The sequence below is a fragment of the Camelus ferus genome, chromosome 33 (genome assembly GCF_009834535.1).
Source record: "Camelus ferus isolate YT-003-E chromosome 33, BCGSAC_Cfer_1.0, whole genome shotgun sequence".
Classification (NCBI taxonomy): domain Eukaryota; kingdom Metazoa; phylum Chordata; class Mammalia; order Artiodactyla; family Camelidae; genus Camelus; species Camelus ferus.
Window position 1 is genome coordinate 3,562,910 of NC_045728.1, and position 13,277 is coordinate 3,576,186.

Consider the following 13,277-nt stretch of genomic DNA (forward strand, 5'->3'; position numbering starts at 1 on the left):
GGAAAAATACACAGAGTTGCTTAGAAAACAGAACCCTACTTTTCTAGAAACATATGCTGAAGTAGTTACAGGGGAAAAAAAACTGGTAGCTATGATTTGTTCCCAAATAATCAGGGGTGGTTGGGAGCCGGCTGCAGACGAGGTAAGCGCGACCATGAACGGATGGGTGCTATGCAGCCGGGCAACGGGCCCACCAGGGTTAATGTCATTTTCTCTGTGTCTGGGTATGTTTGTAACTCCGAAAATAAAAAGCTACCAACATGGTCACTGGGTGGTCACCCAGAGACTCGGATTCAGTAGGTCTGAGGTGGGACTCAGTGATTTGCTCTGAACAAACATTGCAGGTGAGTCTGATGCACCGTCCACGTGCCCCACACAGGGCTGGGGAGCAGGACTGGGTGCTGAGCTCAGGAGAGACCAGTAAGTAGTGGGGGAAGGAAGCAGAGGAAGGTGTAATCAGAAAACAATCTGGCCAGAGAGAGGCCTGAGGGCCTGGACAAGGGGGAAGTGCCCGGGGACCCGCTCCCAGCTGCAGCCAGTCTCTGGGCTGGAGCAGTCAGTCCTGGGGGGTGTGCAGCGGGCGGGGGGGGGGGGGGCGAGCTCCTGCCACCACAAGCAGACACCCACATCAAAACAGCCTTCCGCAGGGGGTGAGGTTTCACACCACCATTAGCACAGAGACTTCGGGCCAAACTGCTCAATCTGACACTAATGCAGGAACCCCAAGGTGAGTCAGACACGGCGCTGCTCGCAAGGGCCCCAAGGGCTCTCGGAGGTAGAGACAAACGTCACCCATCAACCAGGCTTACAATCAACGCTCAAGAAGCAAAGCCCAGTGTAAGCGAGGATTCGCCTCCAGCAGGAGAGGCACCCCTGACCTTCAAACTGCGTGGAAGTCACTTAAACTCTGACACCCAACCACGAGCTCGCGGTTTACTGTGACTGTTCTGTGTCAGCTAGGCACTATTTACACCTGTTAATTTATGATAAAAAGCAACAAAAGAGTATACTCAAGAGGCAGCGCGTACAGAGCTCAATGCCAGGGCTTCATCTCAGCACCGTCACTACTAGCAGAGCGCTCTTAGGCAAGCTACTTAACCTTCTGTGTCTCAGTTTCCCTACCTTGCTGCTGCTGCAAGGCTGAATGATGCAATGTGGACAGCACGAGAAAAGCTTGGAGCAGAACCCGGTACACCATAAGCACTACGCACAATGAAAGCGTCAGCGCGGACTACTGATGTTAACGCTGTGCTGGTCCTAAGGAACGGGTTTTATACACACTGTACAACCACAGTTACCAAAAGCGATCTGTACTTAGGCAACAGTTAATACGCTCTAGTTAGTAAAACCTCAATTTTACATGCACAGTTGCCAACATCAGAAGAAAAGTTCAGACAGCAACTTCATGACTACATATACATTCTCCAGAAACAATAACCAAACTGGGTTTTCAAAATACAGCAGAATACTACAAAGCAGGGTAAAAATGAGTTAATTAAATCTATGCATGTGACACGCCTTAGACAAACCCCAAAACGATGTAAAGTAAAAAGCAAGTTGTAAAAGCTCAAGTACAATATGATACCATGAATGCAGGTTTTAAAACAAAAAAAATTGTTTATGGATATACTTGTATGTAGCAAAAGCATAAAACGTGCCTGAAAATGATACCTCCCAAGGGAGAGAAGGAGGGAAGGGATGTGAGGATGGGGCTTTGGGACATTTAATCCCTTTATTAAAAACGAAGCAAATGTGGCAAAACAGGGAAGAACTTAAATCAGGACAGTGAGTACATGAGTGACCATTGTATTACGTTTTCTCTTTTCAGTATGCTTGAGATATTTCAAAATAAAAATAAGTTTAAAATAAAAAAATTCCATGCCAGAAATTTAATAATTAACTCCACATAACCGTAAGACTAAACGCCACCAACCTTCAGCTATTCCATGACTGAACTGATCTGTCTGACCTCTGAAAACCAAAAGAGAATTCACACCATCGATTGAAAATAAACTAAAATATATAAATGAAAAGAACCTAATTGTGCTCTTTGATTAAACAATTCCAATTCAAAAAATATTTTTAGGAAGTAATTAAGAAAGTCAACAAGGATACTCATTACAGAGTTGCTAATATCAAAATCAAACAAACAAACAAAAAACAACCAATCTAAATGTTCACCAATAGGGAATTAGTTAAATAATGGTAGCTATATATAATTAAATACTATGGGGTTGTAAGAAATACAGTTTATGTCTGTATATAACATGGAAAAAGTTTCATGATGGTTTAGTAATTTCAAAAATTATTAAGCAAATAAACTGGAAATGATCGCTTTTGCTTCACCTCTCCCCAGCTTCTTTTATTAAAAAATAAACTCTTTTTTAACATGTAAATTAAAAGAGGAACACATTTCAATCCCAGCATCAGTGCAGTCATTCTACTGTGACTTTTTGCCTTGGATACAATGATTTAACAGAAGCTTCTAGGAAAAAACTGACCTACACAGATCAGTCTTACTCTGTTTTACAGAAGATGATTGGGTCCCACTTTAAAAGTTTATCCAAGTTTGTAACAATCCTCAATGTAACCTGCTGGAGTACAATGGACAGTGTCCACAATTTCCAAAGTCACCGGGCAAATAGAAACCTATATTGTTTTGCTGGTCAATCAATATGCAAATTTAGCAAAATTTAGCCTGGAGGATTTCATTTAAGCTGCATTTATGATTTATCTCCAATCTCTACTCACTCCCTGGGATTCTGTTTTTCTTTCATGCCACCTCCCCCAACCAGGGCCGTGGCAGCCATCAGGTTTCAGAGCCTTTTCAGAGTTGCTAAAATTCCTTTCAAAATAACAATGACTGTTCACCCATTTGGGGAAGTCCCCAACAATAACACAATGTGTATAAATAAGCCTACTGCAAAGGGACTCTGCGGCTGCAAACAGGACAACCATGTCATTTTTAGGGCCACTGAAAGCTAAAACCAGCTGGGAAAAAGCCTTCTGTAATGAGAATAAACCAAGAAAATCAACCTGACCACCCAGTGCGCATGAGGTCTGGGAGCCATCCCTAGCAGGTGTCTTGGTGGTAAACATCTGAGCAGTTAGAGCTGGAACAATGCTCAGGAGCAGGAACATATGGCTTGTACAGGGTCCACACCGGGACAGGGTGAACTGCTGATGGGCTGGCCGGAGCGCAAAGGTAGGCCACCTGCAGATGGACACCTGCAGTGGACAAGTCGGAACCAAGTTCACTCCAGGCCCCACCTCAAAGCCCTGAGAACAAGACCCTTCTTGGGAGTCTTCACATCGCAGCAGTATTCCCCATCCAGATCTCCTTCCAGAAATAACCGAAAACAAAAACAGACTCACAAAGCGCCCTTCTTCTCGTGCAGGAGCCAGTCTATATATAAACGTCAGAGATGACTAACTCCTTCCCCCCAAACGCCAGCAGCTCTGCTTCCTCACCAACTCTGTCCCACTTAGATCATCCTATCTATCTACCTACCTACCTACCTACCTACCTACCTACCTATCTAGAGAAAACCTTATGGATAAACAGGTAATCAGTAATAACTTTCATTCTGAGGAGAGGGAAGGTTGAAGTATAACTTCTCACCCCAAGATACTAAGTCGCAGTGCAGAGGGTCACGCTGGCAGGCAGCCAGCACACTCTCAGAAGAGGGCAGAACTCAGGGCCCTCCATGCAAAGAAGGTATTGAATGGTTTACGGTCAGACTGTCACTTATGCATTTGGTTAATGACGATATTTCATCGTCTGGCTCTCTCGCACTGAAAAGTTCTAACTCTAGCATTTGGAAAATAACACTTTCGTTGTATACCAACCACAGCTGTGGTCCTGTCCTGTAATGAGCAGAGCATCCTAGTTCCAGGTACCATCAGGACTGAGGGGACAACGAAGACCACAGCTGGCCCCCGCCAAGGTGCTCGCCGTGGAGCTAGAGAAACAGACCTTCGTGCAGTGGGACAGGAACGCTGGCAGCAACAAAGAGGGACTGAGAAACCTGGATCACCAGACAGAAAACAAGACCGGGAGGAAAGGCTTCCTTTAGAGGAGGCCACAAACTTAGTAAAAACCCTAGTGCCTGACACCTCTGCGCTTGCTGGGCACCGCACAGCCCCTGAGCTGCGACTGACTCAGCACTGTCACCTCTGTTTCTTCCGCGGTGATCCGCTGTGATGCTGGCTTTCATCACAGGAACCACTAAGAAACAGCTCCACAAAGACACGAGGTCATCGAAAAGGAGTGAGACGGGCTGATGCTGGGACGGTGAACGCCTCCAGCTGGTAGTTCAACCATGGATCTAAGTCATGCTTAGGAGGTAAGAATCAGGCTGGCCTGAAAACCAACGGGTGTGGGGAGATAAAGGTCTCCCAGACCTCAAGCAGGTGGTGGAGCCAGCAAGTGACAAAGCAGACAGGAGGGCGGAGACCAGGCCTTTAGGGACAACGATACAAAAGGAAGAGAGGATTGTTGGTACTATCTAGCTGATGTCTACAAATATTCACAAATGCTCTCTTGCTTCACCCAGGTTGAGAATTTTACAGAGAATGCAGGAAACCTCATACCTGGAGACATAGCCAAATGGAAAAAAGAGCATCTTTAAAGCACATCACACAAAACTGCACAATCCTCACACTCCTTACTCACTGCATCATGCTCAGTTTTAAGTAAATGGTGTTAAGCAAACAGTGGTGCCCCCCTCCCACCCCTGCCGAATACTTTTTAAACAAAGTAATTGCTACCGATTTTAAACACTGTTATTCGGGTGCTGACACTTTCCGTAACTTTGCTACACGTGAGAATGGGAAAAATAACATGTTCCATTTTAGGAAAGGTTTTAATGGAGGGAGGGAGGGAAGGGAACAGATTACATTAATGGCTAAAATTAAAGACACTTACAGAACTCCCTGGGCTGACCACGCTAATGCTCCATCTATGCTAATCCTATCACATGATCATCTAAAATGGATTGTTTTGTCCTTTTAAGCTTCTAGAACCAAACCTGTTCCTGAATCGCCCAGGCTGCAGACGTGTGAGTGTCATTCAGACATGTCCGTGATGACTGGTCAGGATGCATAAGCGTTTAAAGCAGCAACTCTACTTCTCGGTAATAAAATGTTAGTTTTACTCAAGTTAGCCCTGCCTGTTAACACCAACTACACTGAGTCATAAACACCCTTATGGGCCCTGAGCCTTCAGAAAGGCAGGTGGCACAGGGCCCAGGCGAGGCATCCCTGATTGTCTCCAGGCAGCGAAGAGTCACTTCTTCTGTGCCTGAAAACTACCTAACAGGTAGCTTGGTCTGGCTAACAATACGAGACTTCAGATACGGGTGAAGTAAGGGGAACCACAGACCACCCCTAGGCTGCCTCGGTACCACTCCTCCCGGGACTGTGAGCAGGAATTTCAGCTCTCAGCAGGAGCAAAGCTGGCCTGCTCTGAGGGCAGCGCTCTGATTACTCAGTGCCATGGAAAAGGCTCATCCTTGGAAGAGAGCGGATGCCCACGATAGGAGGCAGAGTCACTGACCATCAAAGACAAGGCAACAGTCGGCTAGACTAGAAAGCAGTAAATATTCAAGCGAGGAAGTCCCCCAGCAAATTCCTGCAGCCCTCGGCTTCTTTACAGACTAAGATACTTCACTGTGAGCCGAGAGGAAATGAAACTGAAAACTGGGGACCCCTAATCCTGAGTCGTAACCAAGGATCGCCGAAGGTGGCTCACCCAGACACTTGAAAGGGATCACAATGTGACTCTGGCACTGCTTCTTATCCCTCCGGCACCAGTTGTCAACACTGACCGGCTGGTTCGCTTCCATCACATTCGTGATCTGTAGCTCTGGATACATCTGCCAGGGACAAGGAAACACACAGTGAACCGGCTTCGTCCACAGTAGGTGACGCTCGCTCATGGAGACGGATGTGCGCCGGCGCACTCAGCTCCCGTGCTCCCCTACGAATCTGAAGCTGCACTCCGTGGCCCGCTTCCAACGGAACTCATCCAGTAAAAAGCTTGTTTTTGACAGGCAGATTTCAGACCAGTTCTTACCCATTCTCTTCTAAAAAGGACACACAAAAACAGCAGGCTTTCAGCCCCAAACAAGTCTGTTAGGTATCCAGTCCACTTGCGGGAAGGGGTCAGGGGAACAGCTGAGTTCACAGACTCACACATTTAAGAGGCAGGTCTACGGAAGTGTCTGTTAATGAAATTATAGGGTAATAGTTCAACCCTGGCCCCATAGGCAAGTTTCTCACATCCTTTTCTACGTCAAGTGTTGACCCCAAAGATGAGTTGAATCAGACCTGAGATAATCGCTTATGATACTGATGGCTTCTACCAACAAGAGCAGGACCCCGGCACACACGTGACCCTGGGCTTGCTCCCCACCTTCCCGTGACACGTAGGAAGCCACGAGAACCAGGCTGCACCTCCACGCCCTTGCCAGGCTTCTGCAGGAGTCCTTCTGGAAAGGACTGACTTCACCGCACTTCCAGGCCAAGCAGACACGCAGAAACAAAGCTGGGTGCCCCCGTCATCATTGACTCAGTCTCAGGACAACACAGAAGAATGACAGAATATCTATTTCTAAGGTAAACAGGTTCACACATGACCCAGAAAAAAAGAAAAAAAAAAGCATTTTTAATTTCCGGGCAGCACGCTTACCTCCTGGCAGTACTGGAGAACTTCTTCTTTTGTTCCGAAGCAGCTCTTCGTGCCGGTTGGGTCAGGTTCCCATCTCCCAGTCTGAATGTTCACGTGCATATTTAACTTCCCACAGAACATTGCGACCTGAGGCTCGGCGACAGCAAATCCTGTCCCGGCGTTGGCTGCGAGAGCCTGAGGAGAAAACCACATTCCAGGGTCACTCCCAAAAGGCTGGCACACAGGCAGTCACCCAGCGGTTTGTGACAGTAGAGCCGATCTTTTCAAAATCTAAATTATTTACCATTTTTTTCTTCATAAACAAGTCCTTTTCCCAAGAGCTAATGCAGAATTAAAAATGACCTTTGGACACATATGATCAAAGAGAGAGAGGCGGGTGGGAAACTGAACCCCCACTCCCCGCCGCGACACTTCTGACTTGGGAGCAGACAATCAACTGCGGTCCTAACACAGCACATCCACCTCCCGCTCCTCAGTGCACCAAACCACGAGCACAGAACGCGCTAAAGTTCCAGCAACTTGACTCAATTTACTTGCGCAACAGAACGTTACTGAGCAGCTACTATTTTGCACAGCAACGTGCTAAACGCTCAGGACACAAGCCCTCAGGGGGCTTACGGTCCAGACCGAGAGTCAATGCTCACACAAGAGTGTGATCCCATCCCCAGACGTCCTCATGAGAAGAACACAGAGCTCAAGGACATCAGAGGGGAACGTGGTGCAGGCTTGGGTGGGGCTGATCAGGAAGCTTGAAGAGTGACCCTGGAGCAGCTCTGAGCGCCCCGCGCGGGGAGAATGCTGACTGAGTCTGTGGAGGGTTAAGAGAAGGTGGGAGGCGTGGGGGTCGAGACTGGACGGTCTGCAGACTGAGAAAGGATGGAGCACCGAGGGCCCTACGCACAGAACTAATATTTTCCAAGTGCAGCTCCGACACTCCCTCTGGTCGCCGGGGAGGGGCCGGGGAGCTGGAGTCGCCAAGCCCAAGAGAGAGGTAACAGAAGCCTGAGCGAAGGCAGCGTGGGGAGACGGCAAAGCAGGTGAGACCTGGTGACAATGGCTGGGGGGTGACCAAGAGGGAGATGGCAAGTCTGGCTTGTGTGACCTGGCGTCATGCGTGGAATGAGGACACTAAAAGGGATTCCACAAACAGCTGTCTCTCGTGTTAGGAAAAAAATCAACTGTTTGTAGCCATTACCAGATCACAAATTACAGGTGAGAAATAACATTTCAGTGTTACAACAATAAGGCTCCCGCAAAGTCTCACGCACTAGAAAATCCACAGGCATCCCTGGATCTAGAAATAAACTAACACTGACGCTTACATCCACAATAGTTTCGTGGTGTCTCCTAAAGTCAAAGGCTTTCCAAACAAAAATTAAACATCTTGTGAAAATGTTAAAACTTGAGAGGTCAGGTCAGATTATATGGTCTATTATGAGTTTTTGAAATAAAAAGAGCAAAGAGCAGTCATACAGAATGGTTTTCCTGTTAGCAAGAAAAAGTAGATTGACTTTTAAAATAAATGGAAAACTGTGCTTTTCAGGGGGGTCCCATTTATCTGTGCTGATGGGCTGACCACACAGCCATGAGTGGTTCTTCCAACCAGGAGCCTACATCTGACTCTGATATATATGCTGCTCTTTTTCCAGGACAAATCCACCAACCTACATGTTTTGCTCTGGAGATTAAAATTAGCCTGCTTTCCACTAGCACGAGAGAAGGAAGCATAAACACTAGCTGGAGAGCTGGGAGAATGATAATTTGGATCTAAAATGTTGCCAAGATCAATCAGGGTTGAAAAAAACCTCAATTAAGTGCAATGAGGAGAACAATTAGCAACTTTATTAACTACAATAGATTGTCCCCTTACCGTGACAAATCATCGTTTATTAAAGTAAAAGACAGATTCTGTGCTGTCAGTACAACTGCATATGAAGCTGCAGACGGCTGTGAAGTTCTGTCTTCCCCCAAGAAAGGAAGCCCTTAGAGACATGTGTGGAAAGGAACTTAAGGGCGGGCAGTGTGCTAATGGCGTTTAATTCAAACAGATCGTTAAAGGTCTAAGCACGCACAAGACAGACACATTTAATTCTCACACTGAGCTCAAGATGTGCGTGAAAATGCCTCTTACATGGACCGTTCCTCTCTGGGAGCCGGATCTAAGGACTGGGGCTAGAAACGTGGGTTATGATACGGAGGGAGATGGGCCCACAGGACATAAACGGGTCCACACAGAGACTAAGGCAAGGAAACCCCAGGAACACTGTGTTCTTGGCAAATTCTTTCCTTCCTCCTCCAAAAAGCTCAAGCAGAAATGAACCAAGAAAATCCAGGAAGACGAGAGAAGCAAGAACTTCCCAATCGATGGGTCAGGAGGAAAGTACTTCTTAAAGCCGCCGTAAATGAAGCGCCACAATGCAGCGGGAAGGGGGCTGGACAACCTTCCCTCAGTCCTCTCTCTGGGATTGTACGTTTCAGTGTTAAACAAACAGGATTTCAGGGGTGGCACCTCATCTTTCAGGAGCACAGGGTGCAGGGAGGGAGGCAGTTGCCTCTTCAATGAATACAGGTGAGAAACAGTGTCAGCCAGTTACTTGAGCCCCCTGCCCCCGGGCCACAGCCGTGGCGTGGTCGCAGCTGGGCAGGCAGCCCTCAGTCACACGGCACGTGCGGCTGGCTGGCTACGCCCGCCAGCTGAAGGACCACAAGGGTGCCAGCTGCAGGGGTCAACCTCTGAGGGCAAACTCACCAGTGGTGAGCGCGTCTGACCTTCATGCCGAGATGGTCAGCAGCACTTTCCCCGAAGAGGACGGAAGACACCCGAGGTTCAAGCAGCAGGAAGAGGCGGCGCCAAAGCCGCAGCTCCTTACGCCGGTTTCCACCGAGAGAGAGAAGGGAGTAACTGGAATGGGTCCAGACAGCTAACAGGCTGCAGTGATTCACTTTCGAGTTCAGAAAGATTAATCCTTGTGGTCATCAGAGGCTCTCAAGAAGGTATCATCTGAAGTATAAAAAGCCTCTGTGGACCATGTCTGGGAACTAACTAACCAACCCCCCGCCCTGTACCTGGAGCAGAACAGGATCGGCTTTTTCTCTAACGTTTGTACTTCTTTCCTTGGAAAACGCTCTCCCTGAACGTGCTCTCCATTTTCTCAAGTGCACACTGAGCCTTGATCCATTACATCAACGTATAAATCAATCTGTTTCCTAATCTAACGTGTTACAAATGGGGCTCCACTGACAAGTCAGCACTTCTGACATCCTGTCAACCTGGACTCCCCTACGGAAGGAAATTAATGCCCCACGCCTGGGCGCAGAGGCCAGCCCAATCCGTCACGCGGCAGCACTCTGAGGGCTCTGAAGAAACTGCATCAATCGCTTTCCTAGCCCAGTGCTTCCACGTTGCTTAATAATTCATTCTTAGTAAGAAATCCCATTCTATTAATTTGGCTCAGGGAAAAGAGTTTAGCTATCCAAGGACAGAAATTCAACTTGGTAAAAAGTGCTTCTAGTAACTTGGTTGAAAACCTGAATCAGCTTAAAGCAATCAATAAGTATCAACAAACATAAATCTGGACCGAACTTCAATCGGGGCCTTTAATCATCACCTCAAGAGAAGCAGCTCCTGGGCCCACCTAAGCGCCCCTCCCTTCACAAGTCCACTCCCTCCGAAGCAAGCATAGAAGCAGTCACTTCCTTCCTCACTAAAGCTACTGCCCCAGAATCCAGGGTCTGCGAGAGCCTCTGTCATGCAAGGAGCACCTTCCAAGGAGGAGGTTTTACCCTGTTACTGAGGGAGGACAGGAAGATGCTCCCTGCTCCAGTTGCCCTGGGAAGCAGGTCAGCACAGTTCTGGTTCTGTCAGAGGACTGAATGTTGTGTGTCTGCTCACCACCTGCAAGGGAGTGATATCCACAGACAGACTCTTACTCAAAGACTCTCCTTTTTTAATGAAAAAGTCAGTAAAATGACAATCTATCATATGTCCACTCAGACTGGGGACAATCTAAGTCCATAAACCTGCATCTACGATTTACTTAACTGAACAAAATTTTAAAAATCCAGTTTCTACATATAAAAATAGATTTTAAAAAGTTTCTACTGTATAGCACAGGGAACTATATTCAATATCTTGTGATAACCTTTAACGAAAAAAATATGAAAACAAATACATGTATGTATATCCATGACTGGGACACTGTGCTGTGCACTGGAAATTGACACATTGTAACTGACAGTACTTCAATTTTTAAAAAAATCCAGGTTCAAGGTGAGCTCCCTGATATATTAACTACAAAAGGGAGGACAAATTACTGCACAGTGGAGACACTGCTGTCAACCTCACCCACAATTGTTTGTGTAAGAGGACGGACGAGGAAAGACTGGAGACTAAGGAGAAAAACGCAACGTGGGAGCCTCGACCGTATCCTGGAACAGGAAAAGGACGTGAGTCGGGAAACCGGAGCAACATGTGGGCAAGAGCTGTGAGTCAGCCATGGTGCTGAACCAAGGCCAGCCTCCAGTCCTGGGGACTGCGCCGTGGGCCTGTCAGCCGTTGACAGGGAGAGAAGAGCTTAGTAAGGGGGTAGGGGGACTCTCGAGTATTTTTGCAACTTTTAAAAAACTCTAAAATTAGTTAAAAATAAAACGGCACTGATTTTTTAAGTGATGTTCATGACTTGCTTGAGTATCAGCTGTGACTACAGTTTCAATCTGTCAAAAAGAGAAGACACGCACTCTCAGGTAGGGCAGTGAGTAAGTGTAATCAGAGCAGGCCCATTACCTGAAAAACATGATATTTATTCTGAACACATCCTAATCTAGCCAAACCCCACATGCACATACATTAAATCTGATTTCTCTCCAATGCCAGGACTGTTACAATACTGTCCAGAGACTAATGAATGAGAAATTTCGTCCACTTCTGTTACTGTCCAAAGGGTGACTGCAGTTTGAGTCGTTAGTGTATCTTCATCAGCAGTAGAGTGAAGCTCTCAACTTAAAAAAGCTCCACGCTTCAAACAATTCAACCCAGTACTTAATAAAACTGCAGGATTCTTAAGCCTTTTCCAGTTTTAGCAGCAAACTGAGAAACTTGATCTTAAAAGTGACAGTTTACATTACACCAGCTGAAAATCCTTGGCCGTTTTCTACATTTAAACGTAATTCTAGTAAGAAACTGGTGAATTAGGGTTAGATGGAAAACTCCAAATGCAAATAAAAGGTCATTATTCTTCTGCAGACATACGCCAGCTGTTAGCCATAACTTTCCTAGGCGGCAATTTACACAAATAATCCCTGCTTTTATTAGAACTCCAAATATCAAAGTATAAATGAGGTATCATTTCTAAGACTGAAAAAGGTTTAGACCGTCTTCAAGGCTTTTTACAGGAACACGGTAATCTGTCTGTCTGGCTTACACTGATGAGGATCCAAGCACCAAGATTTAGGAGAGGTCTTTCTGTATGTGTCTCTGAGATGAAAGCTGAGTCTTTTATAAAAGTTACTGAAAATACATAAAATGCTTTTTTTTTTTTTTTAAAAAAAAGGCAGAACACTGTTTACGGATCTAAAATCCTCAAGTGAACAGATTCTTTACTGGTGCCTGCGCTTCTTTCCAGCTGCCCACAATAAAACAGGAATTCTGTGAAACTGATTTCCTGGGGTATAGAGATGCCGGGGACATGGCTCGGCCAACCATTGTCCTCTGCTCACTCCACTGCCGCCCTCAGGGGAAGCGCGTGACCGGCTGGCTTCGAGCACCAGCTGGGAGAGGCAGACAAACCGTGCCTGCGCCCCAGCCCCACCTGTGAGCTGTGCCTTTTCTGGCAAGTTACCTCATCTCTCTGGGCTTCAGTCTCATCTACAGAATGAGGGCAAAGCAACCACACACCCAGTGTTGTTCTGAGGTTTAAGTGAGTTTAGCTTAAAGTGCCTGAAACAGAGTTTGTCACATAGAAGGAACGGTTCAACTTCGAGTGTTGGTGGCTGTTACTGTCAGGCTTTGTATCTCTTTGTGAAACAGGGCTGCTAGCACACTATTGCTCCAGGCCTGCTGTGGGATTAAATTAAGATACTGAGCGCAGGCAGCAAGCACGACGCCCACTCAAGCGTCAGCCTCGTTATCGCTGGCCGGCTCCCCGAGATTCAGTTTTCTCCGGCTGCGACTACGCAGAACCCGGGCGTGACTCACGGGCACGCCTGAAGGACGCACGCGAGAAGCCCACGCGGTGGCCGCCGCCCTCCCCAACCCACGCGCGGGGCGCGGCTGCGCGGTCCTCCCGCACGCTGCGCGTTTCCTCTCGTGGGAATTCGGTCACCAAATGTTTACACGACAGTTTCGTACCGCCCTACCATTAAAAAAAAAAAAAATCACCAGGGGCTGCTGGCTTCCTGGCTCCGGTCCAGCTTCCGGCTGGCAGGGAAGTGAGGTCAAGATGAATCTGCACTTACTGCTGAGACACTGCTGTGCTCTGAAGGGCGCTATGACAGACAGCGAGGTCCCACTGCACAGCACAGGGAACTATATTCAGCATCTGGTAGTAACTGAAGGTGAAAAATATGAAACGCATTGTGTTCCTGTACG

The 13,277-nt window shown here is 47.2% G+C and overlaps 1 protein-coding gene across 4 annotated transcripts in view; it reads right to left on the reverse strand.

The window, feature by feature from the left end:
* APLP2 (amyloid beta precursor like protein 2) overlaps positions 1 to 13,277 on the reverse strand; it is a 58,515-nt gene that overhangs the window by 22,796 nt on the left and 22,442 nt on the right. For all 4 annotated transcript variants that reach the window (XM_032472639.1, XM_032472640.1, XM_032472638.1 and 1 more), the window contains exons 2-3: positions 6,692 to 6,865; positions 5,753 to 5,876 (exon numbers count right to left, since the gene is read on the reverse strand). In XM_032472639.1, the coding sequence (XP_032328530.1) occupies positions 5,753 to 5,876; positions 6,692 to 6,865 (298 nt within the window). The remainder of the gene's footprint in view (positions 1 to 5,752; positions 5,877 to 6,691; positions 6,866 to 13,277) is intronic.